The sequence below is a fragment of the Salvelinus alpinus genome, chromosome 12 (assembly GCF_045679555.1).
Source record: "Salvelinus alpinus chromosome 12, SLU_Salpinus.1, whole genome shotgun sequence".
In the NCBI taxonomy this organism is placed as follows: Eukaryota; Metazoa; Chordata; class Actinopteri; order Salmoniformes; family Salmonidae; genus Salvelinus; species Salvelinus alpinus.
Window position 1 is genome coordinate 58,315,361 of NC_092097.1, and position 23,078 is coordinate 58,338,438.

The window sequence follows — 23,078 nt, forward strand, 5'->3', positions numbered from 1 at the left end:
CATATGTAAATCTGAACTGTCATGGACTACAAATGGCAAGAACAGTTTACTCTGGAGTCAGATGTTAACATAATGTGTGTTTTAGCCTATTACACACAAAAACTATGTTTCAATGTGAGAATAAGGCAGGTCTGATGCTGATAAACTCTGAAACATTAGTACACATCATAGTCTGAAGATGTTGACCTTAAACAATTGTAAGCCTACTAATTGAGTGTGATCGAGGTTGTAGAATAGATAGTACACTGGCTTTCTGACCCTAACAGGCATTAACATGACAAACATCCCCTCTTACTGGTTGGAAATCTTTATTACACTCAGTGTGGCTAGGACCGAAGTGTAATATACCAGTGTGTTCCGACGGAAGGAATTCGTGTAACACTCATTGAACAGCGTGTGTTCCACATTACGGTTTGTTCTAGTAATGTAACGCATCCATACAAGAGGAGAAGCAAATAACATATGTGTTGTCAGATACGTCCATACTTAACGCCATGATGGATGCGGTGTTCCAGGCACCCAAACGGCGGCCCAGAGTGTATGAGGCGTACGACGCCCCGTTTCCTGTCCCTCTTGCTGCGGTGGATGCGAGGCTGCAGCAGACCATAATCTACAGAGCAGATATGGTCAACCAGCATGTCGTTGTCAGGGACCCTGAACACATACAAGCTCTCTACGGCAAGGTGTGTAGCAGCCAGCAGGCTCTGTTGATTAAACACAGTTGTTTAGCTAAATATTCAATAAACATTCACTGTTGAGAGGAGCCTACTAACGTTAGTATGATGAAGCTAGCTACTAACGTTAGTATGATGAAGCTAGCTACTAGTCCCTCACTACTTCAGTAACTAGCCATAGTAAAATACTTCGTTCTGTTCCAAGATTATGGAGCTGCGCATTTTGACGTTGTCATTTTTTTTTTAAATCAAGGGTTACTTTGGTAAAGGCATCTTGTCAAGAAGCAGACCAGACCACAGTATCTCACACCAATGGGAAAGTGAGTATTCACCAGGCTTGTCTATAATTGCATTGGTCAACAGTGTTGTAGAACTGGCCCATCTTAACGTGTCCTCCCTCTGTCTCTGTAGAGTTTGGTGAGAGAGTTCTACCCGTCATCTCCCTGTTCAAGTAAGTCGCTGTTGATAGAGCAGGACTAGATGGCTACAGCAGTCGACACAAACAGTAGTAGCTTTCATTTGAATGTTCTGAAGGTACACTAAATATACAGCAGTATGTGTATACCCCTTCAAATTATTGGATTCTTCTATTTTAGCCACACCCGTTGCTGACTGGTGTATGTTATGACAGAGTACAGTAGAATATACAGTACAATGGAATAGAATGGTAAAACAAGAAGCCACATTCTGATACATGTCAAATGTTTTGAGTTGATAGAGTTGACCAGAGGAAGCATGGCAGGAAACAGCAGCATGTTATTTAACAAACTAGCTAGCAGAGTAAACCCTCAGTCTGACCTCTGATCTGTGTTTTAGTTCCAGCATCATGGCCTTGCAGATCTCACTCCTCTCCTCCCTCTACATTTTAGTCATTTAGCAGACACTCACACACAGCAACTTAGTGCATTCATCTTATGATACACTATACAGTTGAATTCGGAAGTTTACAATCACCTTAGCCAAATACATGTATTATTATTATTTTTAAATATTTTTTATATATTAATTTTACCCCCTTTTCTCCCCAATTTCATGGGATCCAATTGTTAGTAATTACTATCTTGTCTCATCGCTACAACTCCCGTACGGGCTCGGGAGAGACGAAGGTCAAAAGCCATGCGTCTTCCGAAACACAACTCAACCAAGCCGCACTGCTTCTTAACACAGCGCGCCTCCAACCAGGAAGCCAGCCGCACCAATGTGTCGGAGGAAACACCGTGCACCTGGCTGCCTTGGTTAGCGCGCACTGCGCCCGGCCCGCCACAGGAGTCGCTGGTGCGCGATGAGACAAGGATATCCCTACCGGCCAAACCCTCCCTAACCCGGACGACGCTAGGCCAATTGTGCGTCGCCCCACGGACCTCCCGGTCGCGGCCGTAGACCACCACGTAGACCACTGGTGGCCCCAGCCAAATACATTTAAACTCAGTTTTTCACTATTCCTAAGATTAATCCTGGTAAAAATTCCCGGTCTTAGGTCAGTTAGGATCACCACTTTATTTTAAGAATGTGAAATGTCAGAATAATAGTAGAGAATGATTTATTTCTGCTTTTATTTCTTTCATCACATTCCCAGTGGGTAAGAAGTTTACATACACACAATTAGTATTTGGTAGCATTGCCTTTAAATAGTTTAACTTGGGTCAAACGTTTCGGGTAGCCTTCCACAAGCTTCCCACAATAAGTTGGGTGAATTTTGGCCCATACCTTCTGACAGAGCTGGTGTAACTGAGTCAGGTTTGTAGGCCTCCTTGCTGGCACACACTTTTTCAGTTCTGCCCACAAATTTTCTATAGGATTGAGGTCAGGGCTTTGTGATGGCCACTCCAATACCTTGACTTTGTTGTCCTTAAGCCATTTTGCCACAAGTTTGGAAGTATGCTTGGGGTCATTGTCCATTTGGAAGACCCATTTGTGACCAAGCTTTAACTTCCTGACTGATGTCTTGAGATGTTGCTTCAATATATCCACATCAGTTTCCTGCCTCATGATGCCATTTATTTTGTGAAGTGCACCAGTCCCTCCTGCAGTAAAGCACCCCCATAACATGATGCTGCCACCCCCGTGCTTCACGGTTAGGATGGTGTTCTTTGGCTTGCAAGTCTCCCCCTTTTTCCTCCAAACTTAATGATGGTCATTATGGCCAAACGGTTCTATTTTTGTTTCATCAGACCAGAGGACATTTGTCCAAAAAGTACCCTCTTTGTCCCCATGTGTAGTTGCAAACCGTAGTCTGGCTTTTTTATGGCGGTTTTGGAGCAGTGGCTTCTTCCTTGCTGAGCGGTCTTTCAGGTTATGTCGATATAGGACTCGTTTTACTGTGGATATAGATACATTTGTACCTGTTTCGTGCAGCATCTTCACAAGGTCCTTTGCTGCTGTTCTGGGATTGATTTGCACTTTTCGCACAAAAGTACTTTCATCTCTAGGAGACAGAACGCGTCTCCTTCCTGAGCGGTATGATGGCTGCGTGGTCCCATGGTGTTTATACTTGCGTACTATTGTTTGTACAAATTAATGTGGTACCTTCAGGCATTTGGAAATTGCTTCCAAGGATGAACCAGACTTGTGGAGGTCTTGGCTGATTTCTTTTGATTTTCCCATGATATCAAGCAAAGAGGCACTGGGTTTGAAGGTAGGCCTTGAAATACATCCACAGGTACACCTCCAATTGACTCAAATGATGTAAATTAGCCTATCAGAAGCTTCTAAAGCCATGACATCATGTTCTGGAATTTTCCAAGCTGCGTAAAGGCACAGTCAACTTAGTGTATGTAAACTTCTGACCCACTGGAATTGTGATACAGTGAAATAATCTGTCTGTAAACAATTGTTGGAACGATTACTTGTCATGCACAAAGTAGATGTCCTAAACGACTTGCCAAAACTTTAGATTGTTAACAAGAAATTTGTGGCGCGGTTGAAAAACAAGTTTTAATGACTCCAACCTAAGTGTATGTAAACTTCCGACTTCAACTCTATATACAAAAGTATGTGGACACCCCTTTGAATTATTGGACTCTGCTATTTCAGCCACATCTGTTGCTGACAATGGTCCGTACAGAAGAGCTCAGTGACTTTCAACGTGACAGTCATAGGATGCCACCTTTCCAACAAGTCAGTTTGTCACATTTCTGTCCTGCTAGAGCTGCACCGTTCAACTGTAAGTGCTGTTATTGTGAAGTGGAAATGTCTAGGAGCAACAACGGCTCAGCCAAGAAGTGGTAGGCCACACAAGCTCACAGAACGGGACCTCGGAGTGCTGAAATGTGTAAAAATCGTCTGTCTTCTGTTGCAACACTCACTACTGAGTTCTAAACTGCCTCTGGTAGCAAGTCAGCACAAGAACTGTCTGGAGCTTCATGAAATGGGTTTCCATGGCCGAGCAGCATCACACAAACCTAAGATCACCATGCGCAATGCCAAGCGTCGGCTGGAGTGGTGTAAAGCTCACCGCCATTGGACTCTGGAGCAGTGGAAACACGTTCTCTGGAGTGATGAATCACGCTTCACCATCTGGCAGTCCAATGGATGAATCTGGGTTTGGCGGATGCCCGGAGAACACTACCTGCCCGAATGCATAGTGCCAACTGTAAAGTTTGATGGAGAAATAATGGTCTGGGGCTGTTTTTCATAGTTTGGGCTAGGCCCTTTAGTTCCAGTGAAGGAACAGCAAAGGGGGGGGAACAACTCCATATTAATGCCCATGATTTTGGAATGAGATGTTTGACAAGCAGGTGTCCACTTACTTTTGATCATGTAGTGTATTGCTGTCTACCAGTTACACAGCATGAGTCTACCTGTCTCCTCTCTCCCAGGTACCAGAAGCATTTGAGCTGGGCACGGGACGTACTCCTAGCTCAAGGATTGGAGGAGGAGGTTGTCAATCAGATGCTGCAGAGACTTTGTCAGCCAATGGAGCCAGAGCTCAGAGAGGAAAATGGAAATGATGACTGCCCAGCCAGCCCTCACAGGAGTGAGGAAACAGGGGCAGGTAAACCCCAGGACATGGCCTCAGAGCAGGCAGGGACAGGGAGACAGCAGGGCCAGGCATCAGACTCTTGGAGCCCAGAGGATCAGGGGGAGCAGGACAGTCAGTGTTCCCAAGCTAAGAGGCCTAGGAGTGAAGGAGATGGTCGGTTCGACCCACTGTCTGAGCTTTACACCCAGGAGCCCCAGCAGATAGACCCAGCGGCCCTGGCTACGGTCCGGTGCCCCAGGCATGATGACTGGCTGGTTGACTGTGGCTGTCGCCTGGAGGACAGCGTGCTGGAGACCCTCACCCTGCAGAGAGACAGACAGACAGAGGCAGGCCGACAGGGGGCAGACCGTGGGTATGAGTATGTACTGGTGATGGAGGAGGAAGAGGAGAATAGTGTTGTCAAGGTACAGTGTATTTATCACGACAAAACATTTAACACATTTTCTTACAAGTTGTTCCTGACCAGGTGGCCCAACCAGGAAAACCTCTGGGTCCTAGTTGTAGTCAGGAGTTTGTCCTGGTCAGGTCTTTTGGTCAGGAATAACCCTGGTCTGACTCGTTATTCATTGTGATGGTCTGTATAAACTAGAACCTTGTGTTCTGTGTAGCCTAGGCCTATGGTGTCAGACCTTGCTGACAGTGTTCTTATTGACATGTAATTTAATAATAATATAACTGATGTGTTTTGGGAACTTTTATATATATATATATATATAAATGTAATTATTATTCGTTGTTTCTTTTTTTTTTACCCCTTTTTCTCCCCAATTTCGTGATATCCAATTGGTAGTTACAATCCTGTCTCATTGCTGCAACTCCCCAACGGGCTCCGGAGAGGCGAAGGTCAAGTCATGCGTCCTCCGAAACGTGACCCGCCAAGCCGCGCTGCTTAACACCCGCTCGCTTAACCCGGAAGCCAGCCGCACCAATGTGTTGGAGGAAACACTGTTCAACTGATGACTGAAGTCAGCTTGTAAGGACCCGGCCCGCCACAAGGAGTCGCTAGAGTGCGATGGGCCAAGGGAAGCCCCCCCGCCAAACACTCCCCTAACCCATGACGATGCTGGGCCAATTGTGGGCCGTCCAATGGGACTCCCGGTCCTGGCGGGCAGTGAAGCCTCAACACTGCGATGTGTCGGAGGCCCTGGGATCATGTTTCTAACTGATGTGTTCTGGGATCATGTGTCTGGGATCATGTGTCTGGGATCATGTGTCTGGGATCATGTGTCTGGGATCATGTGTCAATCTGATGTTTTGTGGTTCTGTGTGTTCCAGCAGGGCAGAGCAGGGCCAGGGATGACAGTGAGGAGAGTGTGTAGAGTCAACCCCTTCAGGCTGCTAGAGTACCTTCAACTGACTCTGGAGGAGGTAAGACACCATCCACTCTGCTCTTCTCTGTATTCTTCTCTACTCTAGTTGTCCTGAACCGTAGTTTGGCTGTGATAGAGGGAATCAATAACATGTTAATAAGGATTCTATTGTCACAGCTGGATCTGATGATGATGATGAGGAGGAGTTGTGTTATTGAAACATGTTTGTGTCAGTCCTAGGACCAACCCTCAGTCCTCATGACTCTGGAATAATCAACAGCTCAGCTCTGACACTCCAGCAGAATACATGGTTTTCTTTTTTCTGATGGGGTCTGCTGGTGTGAGGTCTGCTGGGGTCTGCTGGTGTGAGGTCTGCTGGGGTCTGCTGGTGTGAGGTCTGATGGGGTCTGCTGGTGTGAGGTCTGATGGGGTCTGCTGGTGTGAGGTCTGATGGGGTCTGCTGGTGTGAGGTCTGATGGGGTCTGCTGGTGTGAGGTCTGATGGGGTCTGCTGGTGTGAGGTCTGATGGGGTCTGCTGGTGTGAGGTCTGATGGGGTCTGCTGGTGTGAGGTCTGATGGGGTCTGCTGATGGCGTGAGGTCTGATGGGGTCTGCTGATGGCGTGGGGTCTGCTGGGGTGGTGGTCTGCTGATGGGGTCTGCTGATGGCGTGAGGTCTGATGGGGTCTGCTGGTGTGGGGTCTGCTGGTGTGGGGTCTGCTGGTGTGGGGTCTGCTGGTGTGGGGTCTGCTGGTGTGGGGTCTGCTGATGGGGTTTGCTGATGGCGTGAGGTCTGATGGGGTCTGCTGATGGCGTGAGGTCTGATGGGGTCTGCTGGTGTGAGGGGTGAGGTTTGCTGGTGTGAGGTTTGCTGGTGTGAGGGGTGAGGTTTGCTGGTGTGAGGGGTGAGGTTTGCTGATGGGGTTTGCTGGTGTGGGGTCGTCTGATGGGGTTCACTGTCCTCACAACCCTCCCTGTCCTCACAACCCTCCCTGTCCTCACAACCCTCCCTCCCTGTCCACTGTCCCCACAACCCTCCCTGTCCTCACAACCCTCCCTCCCTGTCCACTGTCCCCACAACCCTCCCTGTCCACTGTCCCCACAACCCTCCCTGTCCACTGTCCCCACAACCCTCCCTGTCCACTGTCCCCACAACCCTTCCTGTCCTCACAACCCTCCCTTGTCCTCACAACCCTCCCTTGTCCTCACCACCACCCTCCCTTGTCCTCACCACCACCCTCCCTTGTCCTCACCACCACCCTCCCTTGTCCTCACCACCACCCTCCCTTGTCCTCTGTCCCCACCACCCTCCCTGTCCTGATGACACCTCCACTAGTACCACCAATACTGTGCACTAGAGTGCCATTATCTAGGGTGTTGTAAAGCAACCTTTTATGAGCCAAGATCACTTTCTGACTAAAAATGCAGGCCGAGATCTACTGCTCAAACTTTTTTTTAATGACTTTAAAAAATCGTAAGCTTTTGCAACATTAACCTATTAAAAAGTACTATAGCAATGAGGTTTGTGCAGTAGGCTGTAGGCCCAATACATTATCACTGCATATTGGCTATGCTTGAATTGCCCTGCCAATGTTGTTCTTCACCAACCATTTTAAAATTATATTTCAACACGTGAGGTATACAGTGCATTCGGAAAGTATTCAGACCCCTTGACTTTGCCACATTTTGTTACATTACAGCCTTATTCTAAAATTGATTAAATCGTTTATTTCCCTCATCAAATCTACACACAATACACCATAATGACAAAACAAAAACAGATTATTAGAAATGTTAGCAAATTTATAAAAAATAAACAGAAGTATCACATTTACAGAAGAATAATTCAGACCCTTTACTCAGTACTTTGTTGATGCACCTTTGACAGTGATTACAGCATCAAGTCTTCTTGGGTATGACGCTACAAGCTAAGCACACCTGTATTTGGGGAGTTTCTCCTATTCTTCTCTGCAGATCCTCTCAAGCTCTATAGGTTGTATGGGGAGCGTTGCTGCACAGCTATTTTTAGGTCTTTCCAGAGATGTTCAATCGGGTTCAAGTCCGGGCTCTGGCTGGGCCACTCAAGAACATTCAGAGACTTGTCCCGAAGCCTTTCCTGCGTTGTTGCTTGTGTGCTTAGTCGTTGTCCTGTTGGAAGGAGAACCTTCGTCCCAGTCTGAGGTCCTGAGCATTCTGGAGCAGGTTTTCATCAAGGATCTCTCTGTACTTTGCTCCGTTCATCTTTCCCTCGATCCTGACTAGTCTCTCAGTCCCTGCCGCTGAAAAACATCCCCACAGCATGATGCTGCCACCACCATGCTTCAACATAGGGATGGTGCCAGGTTTCCTTCAGACGTGACACTTGGCATTCAGGCCAATCTTGTTTTCATCAGACCAGAGAATCTTGTTTCTCATGGTCAGAGTCCTTTAGATGCCTTTTGGCAAACGCCAAGCGGGCTGTCATGTGCGTTTTTGCTGAGGAGTGGCTTCCGTCTGGACACACTATCATAAAGGCCTGGTTGTTGGTGCTGCAGAGATGGTTGTCCTTCTGGAAGGTTCTCCCATCTCCAGAGAAACTCTGGAGCTCTGTCAGAGTGACCATCGGGTTCTTGGTCACCTCCCTGACCAAGGCCCTTCTCCCCCGATTGCTGTTTACCCGGGCGGCCAGCTCTAGCCAGAGTCTTGGTGGTTCCGAACTTCTTCCATTTAAGAATGATGGAGGCCACTGTGTTCTTGCTTCAATGCTGCAGAAATGTCTTGGTACCCTTCCCCAGATCTGTGCCTCGACACAATTCTGTCTCGGAGCTGTACGCACAATTCCTTCGACCTCATGGCTTGGTTTTTGCTCTGACATGCACGGTCAACTGTGGGACCTTATATAGACAGGTGTGTGCCTTTCCAAATCATATCCAATCAGTTGAATTTACCACAGGTGGACTCCAATCAAGTTGTAGAAACATCTCAAGGATCTTCAATGGAAACAGGATGCACCTGAGCTGAATTTCGAGGCTCAAAGCAAAGGGTCCATATACTTATGTAAATATGATATTTCTCTTTTTTGTTAATACATTTGCAAACATTTCTAAAAACCTGTTTTTGCTTTGTCATTATGGGGTATTGTGTGTAGATTGATGACGGGAATTTAAAAAAATAAATAATAATTTTAGAATAAGGCTGCAACGTAACAAAATGTGGAGAAAAGGAAGGTGTCTGAATACTTTTCGAATGCATTGTACGTTAGAGGCTCAGTAATCGAGGAAGACACTGATTTCACCAGAGGCACCAATCTCATCATGACCTGCTGCTGATATCTCTAAATTACATCAGGAGGTGCTGATATCTCTAAATTACCTCCATTACATCAGGAGGTGCTGATATCTCTAAATTACCTCCATTACATCAGGAGGTGCTGATATTTCTAAATTACCTCCATTACATCAGGAGGTGTAGTTGACTATCAACTTCGCTGTGGGATCGTGGAAGCTGCAGGTGATCTGAGCTATTTGATAGGCTAGCGGTAGGCCTATAAGTGCACTTGATTTGCTCTCCAGGCCTGCCCGGTAGGGGGAGTTTGTACCTTCAGACACATGAAATGGTTCAAAATCGGAACACTTTGACTACCTGGTGCGCAGGCCAGCTGAATCAAGTGCACCTACCGCTACCAGACAGAGCTAAACAAAATAGGAATGCAAGGCTTTATCATTGGGCTTTTTACAGAAATGTTTGGCAATCTACTAGGAAAGGCTTGGCGATAGACCAGTCGATCACGATTGACTGGTTGGTGACCACTGATCTATGGGATAGATGCCATTTTAGACTTTAGGAGTAGGCTCCTCCCTCTAAGACTGCACTGTATTTCTCTTTTTCTGATCTTTTGAACATTATTTTCTTCTTTCAGGCTTTCTTCTTGGTCTATGCATTAGGATGCCTTTCAGTTTACTACAATGAGGTAAGAAGCTACAGTCTTATAAACATATACGTCTTATTAACTAAAGCCTTTGCTGTTATGGTGCATGTTTGTTTAGTGCGAGTCTTGCTTATTCTGACTTCCTCTTCAGGAACCATTATCGGTGCTCCAGCTGTGGGAGATGTTCCGGTCGGTCCAACCCCACTTTGAGACGGCATACATGGCCTACCATTACTTCCGCAGCAGGGGGTGGGTGCCCAAGCCTGGGGTGAAGTACGGGACTGACCTCAGTGAGTTAATAATTCATTAATTGTAGGCTGTTCTAGTGCCCTTGCCAATTCATTGATATATATGTATGCGTATATATGTATGTATGTATATTCACACTACCTTTCAAAAGTTTGGTGTCACTTAGAAATAGTTTTTGAAAGAAAAGCAAAAAAATTTCTCCATCAAATTGATGAGAAATACAGTGTAGACATTGTTAATCTTGTAAATGACTGTTGTAGCTGGAAACGGCAGATTGGCCACCTACCTTACCAAGGCCCTTCTCCCCCGATTGTTCAGTTTGGCCGGGCAGCCAGCTCTAAAAAGAAAATAAAAAAAAGTGTCTCTGCCTTCTCATTTTTTATTTAAAAAAAATTAATCCAAGAGGTACTATATTGTGATGACCTCTGCACAGGGGGAAGCCATGGAGCTTCCTGCAACTCTCCTGCAATTGTTGGGCTCAAGGGCTTTGACACCTCATTCCACACCACGCTGCTAACTGTAGTTGTGTCTGGATGTGTTCTGTAAGCTTGGTAGCCTTAATTTAGGATCCAGTTCTTGTAAATTAAAATAGATTGTTGTGATGTCTTTTTCTTCTTGGCTTTAAAAGTAGCTTCAGGCTAAACATTACTCACTCAGTTTCAGGTTGGTTGGTATTTTCAGTTTCTGTTTCTTTTGCTGGTTGTGGGTTTGCCAGAGCATTTGCTGTATAGTCCTTGGGAATAAGAATCCTGTATATGTCCTACATGCATTTCGCTACATTTCACTAATAACATCTGCTAAACATGTGTATGTGACAAATAAAATTTGATTTTAACTCTAAATCTATCTTTTTGTAAAAACATGGTGAAAAATTAAGTGGCTCATCTGCTCATGATCTCTTTTTTTTTTTTATGGGTTGACTGTGAATGTTTGCAGTATAGACCTCGTTTCACTGTTAGTTTAATGGGTTGACTGTGAATGTTTGCAGTATAGACCTTGTTTCACTGTTAGTTTAATGGGTTGACTGTGATCCTTCAACCATAAAACACTGGACACTCAGATGTGTTGATTCTTGATGCTGATAATTCTTAGTCTGATAATTACTAGTCTTATTGTCTTGTACCGTATGTTCTCTTCCATGCAGTGCTTTACCGAAAAGGACCACCTTTCTACCATGCAAGGTTTGTATGAATTACAGTACATTTACATTGAGATCCACTAATTGTTTAAATAGTGTTTATGTGAAATATTTATCTCCATCCCACTCCCTGTAGTTACTCTGTGGTGGTGGAGAAGGTAGACCAGCCATGTAGGGGAGGGGCTCTCCGTCCATTCAGCTGGAGGTCTCTGGCTGCTCTCAGCAGGATTACCGGCAACGTTTCCAAGGTAACACCTTACTACCTGGGTCCAGTCCACCATAGAATTACAATGTTATTTCTAATTTAATTATTTGTATACACCCCTACTTAGTCTTGGGGCATATTCATGGCGGTATCTTCCCTTAATACTTCCCTTAATACAATAACATATACATTCTCATAACTAGGTAACTATAAGTCAACCGTATGGTAATTCCAGGAGTTGAAGCTGTGCTACCTCATCTACCCATTTCACCTGACAGATACCTCTGACTGTTGTACACATAAATAAGATGTAGAAATACACTGAGTGGACAAAACATGAAGAAAACCTTTCTAATATTGAGTTGTATTATAGTTAGTATATGCAGTGTGTAGTATATATTATGGTAAGTATATGGAGTGTGTAGTATATATTATGGTAAGTATATGGAGTGTGTAGGATGTTAGCTCCTGAGATGCTGACCTGTAATAACCACTGTGATTATTATTTGACCCTGCTGGTCATTTATGAACATTTGAACATCTTGGCCATGTTCTGTTATAATCTCCACCTGGCACAGCCAGAAGAGGACTGGCCACCCCTCATAGCCTGGTTCCTCTCTAGGTTTCTTCCTAGGTTTTGGCCTTTCTAGGGAGTTTTTCCTAGCCACCGTGCTTCTACACCTGCATTGCTTGCTGTTTGGGGTTTTAGGCTGGTTTTCTATACAGCACTTTGTGACATCAGCTGATGTAAGCAGGGCTTTATAAATACATTTGATTGAAATTTGATGTAGTCTATGTAGTAGTTAGTATATGTAGTGTATAGTATATATTATTGTAAGTATGTAGGATGTAGTCAATGTATTATGTATATGTAATGTGTAGTATATAGTCTAGGTAGTAGTTAGTATATGTAATGTGTAGTATATAGTCTATGTTGTTCTGGGATTGATTTGCACTTTTCGCACCAAAGTACGTTCATCTCTAGGAGACAGAACGCGTCTCCTTCCTGAGCGGTATGACGGCTGCCTGGTCCCATGGTGTTTATACTTGCGTACTATTGTTTGTACAGATGAACGTGGTACCCTCAGTAGTTATAGTAGTAGACTATTTCCTACACACTACATATGTAGTAGTTAGTAAGTGTCGTGTGTGTGTATGGTAAGTACAGTATATGTAATCTGTAGTAGTTAGTATATGTAAGATGTAGTCAATGTAGTAGTTAGTATGTTTAGTGTGTATATAGTATGGTAAGTACAGTATATGTAGTGTGTACTCTAGTAGTTAGTATGTGTAGTGTATATAGTATGGTAAGTACAGTATATGTAGTGTGTACTCTGTAGTAGTTAGTATGTGTAGTGTATATAGTATGGTAAGTACAGTATATGTAGTGTGTACTCTGTAGTAGTTAGTATGGGTAGTGTATATAGTATGGTAAGTACAGTACATGTAGTGTGTACTCTGTAGTAGTTAGTATATGTAGTATAGTAAGTATGTGTAGTGGAGTGCTGGGTAGGCATGGTGTTGGCCAGGTCAATGAGGCTGCTAACTCATCGTCACTAACACCTTGTTCCAGCAGAAGAACAAATACAAGGCAACATGGATGCCCCCACGCTCCAAACACTGGCCCCTGATTGACTACGTCATAGTGAAACTTTCTGACACTAATGACATCCTGCTGATAAGTGCCATGAGGGGTGCAGGATGCTGGACAGATCACCGTATGATACTGGCTAAACTACAAGTGAAAATACGCCCCCCCCCAAAAATACAAATCCAAAACCAGATCCTGATGAGGTGGGCTGACCACTTTGAAGCACTACTCAATCAGCGCTCTCCTACAGACTCCTCCATCCTGGAAGAACTGCCTGTCTGTCCACCCATTCAAGACCTCAACCATTCGCCAACCTTCCAAGAGGTGTTATCAGCTATCCGTTCCCTCAAGATCAACAAGACTCCTGGCGCTGACAGCATCCCAGCAGAGCTACTTAAGAAGGGAGGTTACTTCTGCACCAGAACCTTCCACCAGTACATCACTGAGGTTTGGGACCGGGAGATCATCCCCCAACATTGCAAACATTGTCACCATCTGTGAGAACAAGGGTGACAAGTCCATCTGCGGCAAAGTCATGGCCAAGGTGATGCTACACAGGCTGGTGAACAACATCACAGAGGAACTGCTGCCAGAGTCACAATGTGGCTCCAGAAAGAACAGGAGCCCGGTCGACATGATATTCACGGCAGGACAACTCCAGGAGAAGTGCCGTGAACAACATCAGGACCTTTTCATGGCCTTCGCCGACCTCTCCAAGGCCTTCGCCGACCTCTCCAAGGCCTTCGCCGACCTCTCCAAGGCCTTCGCCGACCGCTCCAAGGCCTTCGCCGACCTCTCCAAGGCCTTCGCCGACCGCTCCAAGGCCTTCGTCGACCGCTCCAAGGCCTTCGACACTGTGAGCAGGGAACTACTATGGGGCATTCTACTCACATTTGGCTGTCCAGACAAATTTGTCAACATCCTTTGCCAGTTCCATGATGAGATAATGGCTTGGGTGGCCATAGGAAGGCAGGAGTCAGTGCCCTTTGGAGTAAGCAGGGGTGTGTGCTGATGCTGGTACTGCTTAACATCTTCCTCCTATGTGTCACCCAGCGGTCTGCAGGGGAGGGCAGGCTACATCTTGGCCAGTAATCTGTGCTACATCTTGGCCGGCGGTCTGTAGGGGGGGAGATGAAGCTCTACAAGGAACAGCTAAAAACGTTGCTGAAGAAGTGCAACATCAAACCCACAGACCTGGAGGATGCTGCTGCCGACCGTTCCACCTGACGGCAGCTCTTCCAGAGCGGTGTACAGAGGTGGGAGGAGGAGAGGAGCACAGAGACAGAAAAACAACTCGGGAGACATGCAACCATGCCTGCCCCCGCCAACACAGACTGCATATGCCCCACCTGCAATACATTTTGTGGTTCTCGGATTGGACTCTACAGTCACCAAAGAATTCACCGTTAACTCAGAAGTGGAAGTCATCATCGAATATGATGGACAACCATAAACATATACTACACACTACATATACTATACAGTATGGTATGTATATGTAGTGTGTAGGCTGTGTTGTGGATATGTGATGGGATGTTTATATGATGTAATGTTGTATCTTTAGCTCGTTCAGTACAAACATACTTCACTGTTTTAACTTTTGTTTTATATGTAATGTGGGTGCTTTGGTGTGTTTGGGCCCCAGGAAGAGTAGCTGCTGCCTTGGTAGGAACTAATGGGGATCCATAATAAACCCCAGGAAGAGTAGCTGCTGCCTTGGCAGGAACTAATGGGGATCCATAATAAACCCCAGGAAGAGTAGCTGCTGCCTTGGCAGGAACTAATGGGGATCCATAATAAATACAAATGTAGTAGTTTAGTATATGTAGTGTGTAGTATGTAGTCTATGTAGTAGTTAGTATATGTAATGTATATAGTATGGTAAGTACAGTATATGTAGTATAGTTAGTATATTCAGTGTGTAGTATATAGTCTACAGTTGAAGTCGGACGTTTACATACACCTTAGCCAAATACATTTAAACTCAGTTTTTCACAATTCCTGACATTTAATCCTAGTAAAAATGATCTGTCTTAGGTCAGTTAGGATCACCACTTTATTGTAAGAATGTGAAATGTCAGAATAATAGTAGAAAATTGTTTATTTCAGCTTTTATTTCTTTCATCACATTCCCAGTGTGTCAGAAGTTTACATACACTCAATTAGTATTTGGTAGCATTGCCTTTAAATTGTTTAACTTGGGTCAAATGTTTCGGGTAGCCTTCCACAAGCTTCCCACAATAAGTTGGGGGAATTTTGGCCCATTCCTCCTGATAGAGCTGGTGTAACTGAGTCAGGTTTGTAGGCCTCCTTGCTTGCACACACTTTTTCAGTTCTGCCCACAAATGTTCTATTCGGGATTGAGGTCAGGGCTTTGTGGTGCCCCTCCAATACCTTGACGTTGTTGTCCTTAAGCCATTTTGCCACAACTTTGGAAGTATGCTTGGGGTCATTGTCCATTTGGAAGACCCATTTGCAACCAAGCTTTAACTTCCTGACTGATGTCTTGAGATGTTGCTTCAATATATCCACATAATTTCCCTGCCTCATGATGCCATCTATTTTGTGAAGTGCACCAGTCCTTCCTGCAGCAAAGCACCCCCACAACATGATGCTGCCACCCCCGTGCTTCACGGTTGGGATGGTGTTCTTTGTCTTGCAAGCGTCCCCCTTTTTCCTCTAAACATAACGATGGTCATTATGGCCAAACAGTTCTATTTTTGTTTCATCAGACCAGAGGACATTTCTCCAAAAAGTACAATCTTTGTCTCCATGTGCAGTTGCAAACCGTAGTCTGGCTTTTTTATGGCGGTTTTGGAGCAGTGGCTTCTTCCTTGCGGAGCGGCCTTTCAGGTTATGCCGATATAGGACTTGTTTTACTGTGGATATAGATACTTTTGTACCTGTTTCGTCCAGCATCTTCACAAGGTCCTTTGCTGCTGTTCTGGGATTGATTTGCACTTTTCGCACCAAAATACGTTCATCTCTATACAGAACGCGTCTCCTTCCTGAGTGGTATGACGGCTGCGTGGTCCCATGGTGTTTATACTTGCGTACTATTGTTTGTACAGATGAACGTGGTACCTTCAGGGGTTTGAAAATTACTCCCAAGGATGAACCAAACTTGTGGAGGTCTACAAAATCGCTCTCCAACTTGTAAGTCGCTCTGGATAAGAGCGTCTGCTAAATGACTTAAATGTAAATGTACAATTTTTTTCTGCGGTCTTAGCTGATTTCTTTTGATTTTCCCATGATGTCAAGCAAAGAGGTGCTGAGTTTGAAGGTAGGCCTTGAAATACATCCACAGGTACAACTCTAATTTACTCAACTGATGTCAATTAGCCCATCAGAAGCTTCTAAAGCCATGACAATTTTCTGGAATTTTCCAAGCTGTTTTAAAGGCACAGTCAACTTAGTGTATGTAAACTTCCGACTTCCAACTATACATGTCAGTCTCTCATGGCTCAAAGTAGAGGAGAGATTGACCTCATAACAACTTGTTTCTGTGAGAAGTATTGACATGCTGAATGCACCAAGCTGTCTATTTAAACGACTAGCACACAGCTCAAACACCCATGCATTAACTGGGCTATCTGCATTGTCCCGCCACCCACCACCCGCCAACCCCTCTTTTACGCTACTGCTACTCTGTTCATCATATATGCATAGTCACTTTAACCATATCTACATGTACATACTACCTCAATCAGCCTGACTAACCGGTGTCTGTAGCCTCGCTACTTTTATAGCCTCGCTACTGTATATAGCCTGTCTTTTTACTGTTTTATTTCTTTACTTACCTATTGTTCACCTAATACCTTTTTTGCACTATTGGTTAGAGCCTGTAAGTAAACATTTCACTGTAAGATCTACACTTGTTGTATTCGGCACACGTGACAAACTTTGATTTGACAATGCCAGGTCTCTGACTTCCTCCCTATAGGTTGTCTCATCTGTAAACTTAATGATGGTGTTGGAGTCGGGCTTGGCCACGCAGTCGTGGGTGAACAGGGAATACAGGAGGAGACTAAGCACGCACCCTTGAGGGGCCGCCGTGTTGGGGGTCAGCGTGGCAGATGTGTTACCTACCCTTACTACCTGGGGGCAGCCCGTGGGCTCTATGGTGTTGAAAGCTGAGCTGTAGTCAATGAACAGCATCCTCACGTAGGTGTTCCTTTTGTCCAGGTGGGAAAGGGCAGTGTGGAGTGCAATAGAGATTGCGCCATCTGTGGATCTGTTGGGGCGGTATGCAAATTGGGGTGGTTCTAGAGTTTCTGGGATGGTGGTGTTGATGTGAGCCATGACCAACCTTTCCAAGCACTTCATGGCTGCAGTCATTTAGGCAGGTTACCTTGGTGTTCTTGGGCACAGGGACTATGGTTGTCTGCTTGAAACATGAAGGTATTAGAGACTGGGTCAGGGAGAGGTTGAAAAAGTCAGGGAAGACACTTGCCAGTTGGTCAGCGCATGCTCTGAGAACACATCCTGGTAATCCGTCTACCCCTGCGGCCTTGTGAATGTTGACCTGTTTAAATGTCTTACTTACATCGGCTACAGTAAAACTGTAACTTAAAGCTGGTACAGCCTTAGTGTTTACAGTAAAACTGTAACTTAAAGCGGGTACAGCCTTAGTGTTTACAGTAAAACTGTAACTTAAAGCGGGTACAGCCTCAGTGTTTACAGTAAACGCACGCTGGAAGTTGCACAGAATTTTCACAACGTTCAAGTTTGCGCTCAGCAGATCTGAAATTTGCTCTGTCCCGAAAATAATTTGAAGGAACGTTGAGCACTACATCCAATGGATTTGGATACTGCTTTAGTGCTGATTTCTGCACTATTAGTAAAGATGTGATCAATACATTGTGGATGATTCCTGTCTGTGTGTTGTATTCTAGGACTTGATGCTGTGCTACGTCATCTACCCATCTCACCTGACAGAGGAACAGCTCTCCTCTCCAGACTGTCTCTGCAGGGTCACAGTTCAGGTACGACTTCCGCCTAACCCTTTCTCTGCTAACCCTTTCTCTGTTAACCCTTTCTCTGACCTCTAACGAGTCTCCCTCCCGGATCCGGGATCCTCCTCATCAAAAAAGCTGACTAGCATAGCCTAGCCTAACGTGACAGGGATATCATATAATATAATTTCATGAAATCACAAGTCCAATACAGCAAATGAAAGATAAACATCTTGTGAATCCAGCCATCATTTCCGATTTTTAAAATGTTTTACAGCAAACACAATATATATTTATATTAGCTCACCACAATAGCCAAACACACAACGCCATGTTTTCACCATGTTTCCACTGCATAGGTAGCTTTCACAAAACCCACAAATAGAGAAAATTAATCACTAACCTTGAACAACTTCATCAGATGACAGTCTTATAACATCATGTTATACAATACATTTATATTTTGTTCGAAAATGTGCATATTTAGAGCTACAAATCCTGGTTTTACATTGTGAATACGTAGCCATAATGCACAAAATTGCCCGGATATATTTTGGACAGTCACGTTATCTAACCAAAGAACTCATCATAAACTTTACTAAAAAATACATGTTGTACAGCAAATGAAAGATACACTGGTTCTTAATGCAACCGCTGTGTTAGATTTTTTAAAATAACTTTAGTACAACATACAGCATGCAATATTGTGAGACAGCGCTCACATATTCTCCGCCTTGTTGGAGCCAACATTTACCACAAAAATACGAAATAACATCATAAATATTCTCTTACTTTTGATGATCTTCCATCAGAATGTTGTGCAAGGAGTCCTAGTTCCAGAATAAATCGTTGTTTGGTTTTAGAATGTCCATTTCTTCTGTCGAATTAGCAACTTTGGCTAGCCATGTGGAGCTCACGTGTCCAAGAAATCGTTGTGCCTGGAACGAAAAATTCCAAAATTCCCAATAAACGTAGAATAAACTGGTCAAACTCGGTTGAAAATCCTACTTTATGATGTTTTTCTCATATGTATCCAATAAAATCAGAGCCGGAGCATTTCGTCGTGTATACGTAACGCATTTCAGAAGACAATGTGGAGTTCCCCTGTGCGCCGTTGAAAACTGACTAAAGAGCGGACTTGTCACTCCAAAAGCTCTCATTCGGCCTCACATCAAGCTAGACACCCCATTCAACCTTCTACAGCCTGTTGACATCTAGTGGAATGCGTATGAAGTGCATACAGATCCATAAATAGAAGCCAGTTGAATAGGCAGGCCCTGACACAGAGCCTCATTTTCAGAATTTTCACTTCCTGTATGGAAGTTTGCTGCCAAATGAGTTCTGTTTTACTCACAGATATAATTCAAACAGTTTTAGAAACTTCAGAGCGTTTTCTATCCAATGGTAATAATAATATGCATATTGTATGATCTAGAACAGAGTACGAGGCCGTTTAATTTGGGCGCGATTTTTTTCCCCAAAGTGAAAACAGCACCCCCTATTAACAAGAAGTTAACCCTTTCTCTGTTAACCCTTTCTCTGTTAACCCTTTCTCTGTTAACCCTTTCTCTGTTAACCCTTTCTCTGTTTTTTTCCCCTCTACCTGTCATCTCTCTAACCTCTTTCTCTCTAATCTGTTGTTCTTTAGGAGATTATTTTAAGCAGATGGATATCATCACGAGAGCGGACAGAGACGGACGACATATGATTATTATTTTTTGTCTGCTGTGTAAATATACAGCTCCTTCAGAAAGTATTCACACCCTTTGACTTTTTCCACATTTTGTTGTTACAGCCTGAACTTAAAAATGGATAACATTTCGATTTTGTGTCCCTGGCCTTAACACAATACCCCATAATGTCAAAGTGGAATTATGTTTTTTTAATAAAAATGGAAATGTCTTGAGTCAGTAAGTATTCAACCTCTTTGTTATGGCGATCCTGAATCGTTTCAGAAGTACACATTTTGCTTAACAAGTCACATAAGTTGCATGGACTCTGTGTGCAACATGATTTTTGAATGACTACGTCATCTCTGTACTACACATGCAATTATCTGTAAGGTCCCTCAGTCGAGCAGTGAATTTCAAGTACAGATTCAACCACAAAGACCAGGAAGGTTTTTCAATGCCTCGCAAAGAAGGGCGCTTATTGGTAGATGTGTAATAAAAAATAAATTTTAAAAGCAGACATTGAATATCCCTTTGAGCATGGTGAAGTTATTAATTACACTTTGGATGGTGTATCAATACACCCAGTACCTACAAAGATACAGGCGTCCTTCCTAAGTCAGTTGCCGGAGAGGAAGGAAACCGCTCAAGGATTTCACCATGAGGCCAATGGTGATTTTAAAACTGTTTAATGGCTGTTTGTGGCAAGTCCAACACAACACATCACTGAGTACTACTCTTCATATGTTCACGCATGGTAGTGGCTGCATCATGTTATGGGTATGCTTGCCATCGGCAAGGACCAGGGACTTTTCTAGGGAAAAAAAGAAACAATAGAGCTAAGTACAGGCAACATCCTAGAGGAAAACCTGGTTCTGCCTGCATCCTAGAGGAAAACCTGGTTCTGCCTGCATCCTAGAGGAAAACCTGGTTCTGCCTGCATCCTAGAGGAAAACCTGGTTCTGCCTGCATCCTAGAGGAAAACCTGGTTCTGCCTGCATCCTAGAGGGAAACCTGGTTATGCCTGCTTCCTAGAGGGAAACCTGGTTCAGTCTGCTTCCTAGAGGGAAACCTGGTTCAGTCTGCTTCCTAGAGGGAAACCTGGTTCAGTCTGCTTCCTAGAGGGAAACCTGGTTCAGTCTGCTTCCTAGAGGGAAACCTGGTTCAGTCTGCTTCCTAGAGGGAAACCTGGTTCAGTCTGCTTCCTAGAGGGAAACCTGGTTCAGTCTGCTTCCTAGAGGGAAACCTGGTTCAGTCTGCTTCCTAGAGGGAAACCTGGTTCAGTCTGCATCCTAGAGGGAAACCTGGTTCAGTCTGCTTTCTAACACATACTGAGAGACAAATTCACCTTTCAGCAGGACAATAACCTAAAAAGGAGAAATATACACTGGAGTTGTTTACCAAGACGACATTGAATGTTCTTGAGTGGCCTAGTTACAGTTTTGACATAAATCAGCTTGACAATCTATGGCAAGACTTGAAAATGGCTATCTAGCAATGATCAACAACACACTTGGCACAGCTTGAAGAATTCTAAGAAGAATATTGTGCAAATATCGTACTATCCAGGTGTGCAAAGCTCTTAGACTTACCCAGAAAGACTCACAGCTGCAATCGCTGCCAATGGTGATTCTAACATGTAGTGACTCAGGGAGCTGAATACTTATGTAAATGAGATTTCAGTATTTCATTTTCAATAAATTGGCAAAAATGTCTAAACATGTTTTCACTTTGTCACTATGGGGTATTGTGTGAAGATGGGTGAGAAAATAATTATTGAATTCAGGCAAACACAATAAAATATGGAATAAGTCGAGGGGTATGAATACTTTCTGAAGGCATTCCATCCATTTGGTTTTCAGTGGAATTTAGTTTTGTTCCTTAACATGTGAAAGTATCAATAAACATTTGTTTTTGAACATGCTTTTGAACAGAACTTTTTCTGTTTGATTGAAGTGAAAGTAAAAATCCAGATTGATTAAAAATATGATTATAATTTGTCTTGTTTTAATCAAGTAGCTCTGTGTGTAATATATCAAATGTATTTATATAGCCCTTCTTACATCAGCTGATATCTCAAAGTGCTGTACAGAAACCCAGCCTAAAACCCCAAACCGCAAGCAATGCAGGTGTAGAAGCACGGTGGCTAGGAAAAACTCCCTAGAAAGGCCAAAACCTAGGAAAAAACCTAGAGAGGAACCAGGCTATGAGGGGTGGCCAGTCCTCTTCTGGCTGTGCCAGGTGGAGATTATAACAGAACATGGCCAAGATGTTCAAATGTTCATAAATGACCAGCATGGTCAAATAATAATAATCACAGTAGTTGTCGAGGGTGCAGCAAGTCAGCACCTCAGGAGTAAATGTCAGTTGGCCTTTCATAGCCGATCATTAAGAGTATCTCTACCGCTCCTGCGGTCTCTAGAGAGTTGAAAACAGCAGGTCTGGGACAGGTAGCACGTCCAGTGAACAGGTCAGGGTTCCATAGCCGCAGGCAGAACAGTTGAAACTGGAGCAGCAGCACGGCCAGGTGGACTGGGGACAGCAAGGAGTCATCATGCCAGGTCCTAGGGATACATACTTAAATTCACACAGGACACCGGATAAGACAGGAGAAGTACTCCAGATATAACAAACTGACCCTAGCCCCCCGACATAAACTACTGGAGGCTGAGACAGGAGGGGTCAGGAGACACTGTGGCCCCATCCGATGATACCCCCGGACAGGGCCAAACAGGAAGGATATAACCCCACCCACTTTGCCAAAGCACAGCCCCCACACCACTAGAGGGATATCTTCAACCAGAAACTTACCATCCTGAGACAAGGCCGAGTTCAGCCCACAAAGATCTCCACCACAGCACAACCCAAGGGGGTCATTTATGAACATTTGAACATCTTGGCCATGTTCTGTTATAATCTCCACCCATAATCTCCATATAATTTGTCTTGTGTTAATCAATTAGCTCTGTGTGTAAAGTGATGGTTTCTAGAGGAGACCTGGATAATTCCCAGTGTCAGTATCCCAGTGTTCTAGTGTAGAAAGACAACATGGCCTCACAGTCAAATCACATTTTATTTGTCACATTCTTTGTAAACAACAGGTGTAGACTAACAGTGAAATGCTTACTTATGGGCCCTTTCCAACAATGAAAGGGAGAGAAACATTATAGAAAGATAACATGAGGAATAAATACACAATGAGTAACGATAACTTGGCTATATAAATCTTTTTCCCAATGCAGTTAAGCCAAAACCACACCCCGTTATTCAGAGAGGAGTTCTACAACGCTTTGAGCGCTCTCCAAGTCCGGAAGTGAATATCACGTAGCGTGAAATTTCAGTCACTGATTAATAACATTTGCCTTTGTATTTCAAGATTGAAAAATATAACAATGTCGT

General features: G+C 44.1%; 1 protein-coding gene across 3 annotated transcripts; it reads left to right on the forward strand.

The window, feature by feature from the left end:
• Positions 1-336: 336 nt before the first annotated feature.
• tsen2 (TSEN2 tRNA splicing endonuclease subunit) lies at positions 337-21,602 on the forward strand. Of its 3 annotated transcripts, none has more exons than XM_071336940.1 (11): positions 337-683; positions 928-994; positions 1,086-1,125; positions 4,493-5,060; positions 5,935-6,024; positions 9,863-9,913; positions 10,023-10,161; positions 11,265-11,301; positions 11,395-11,506; positions 17,950-18,039; positions 19,658-21,602. In XM_071336940.1, exons 1-11 carry the CDS (start codon positions 495-497, stop codon positions 19,715-19,717), a joined length of 1,443 nt encoding a protein of 480 aa, XP_071193041.1. In that variant the 5' UTR covers positions 337-494; the 3' UTR covers positions 19,718-21,602. The 3 variants fall into 3 exon arrangements, 2 of the variants coding, with proteins under 2 accessions (XP_071193041.1, XP_071193040.1); XR_011667301.1 differs by lacking the exon at positions 19,658-21,602 and adding an exon at positions 16,998-17,218 and having other exon boundaries at positions 340-683; positions 5,932-6,024; XM_071336939.1 differs by having other exon boundaries at positions 340-683; positions 5,932-6,024.
• Positions 21,603-23,078: the final 1,476 nt, after the last annotated feature.

Bases quoted from the DNA above. Each gene is read 5' to 3' on its own strand.
- tsen2 (XM_071336939.1), top strand. From the start codon at position 495: ATGATGGATGCGGTGTTCCAGGCACCCAAACGGCGGCCCAGAGTGTAT. The intron at 9,914-10,022 runs GTAAGAAGCTAC...CTTCCTCTTCAG, and splicing joins TTTCAGTTTACTACAATGAG to GAACCATTATCGGTGCTCCA. The intron at 10,162-11,264 runs GTGAGTTAATAA...TCTTCCATGCAG, and splicing joins GAAGTACGGGACTGACCTCA to TGCTTTACCGAAAAGGACCA.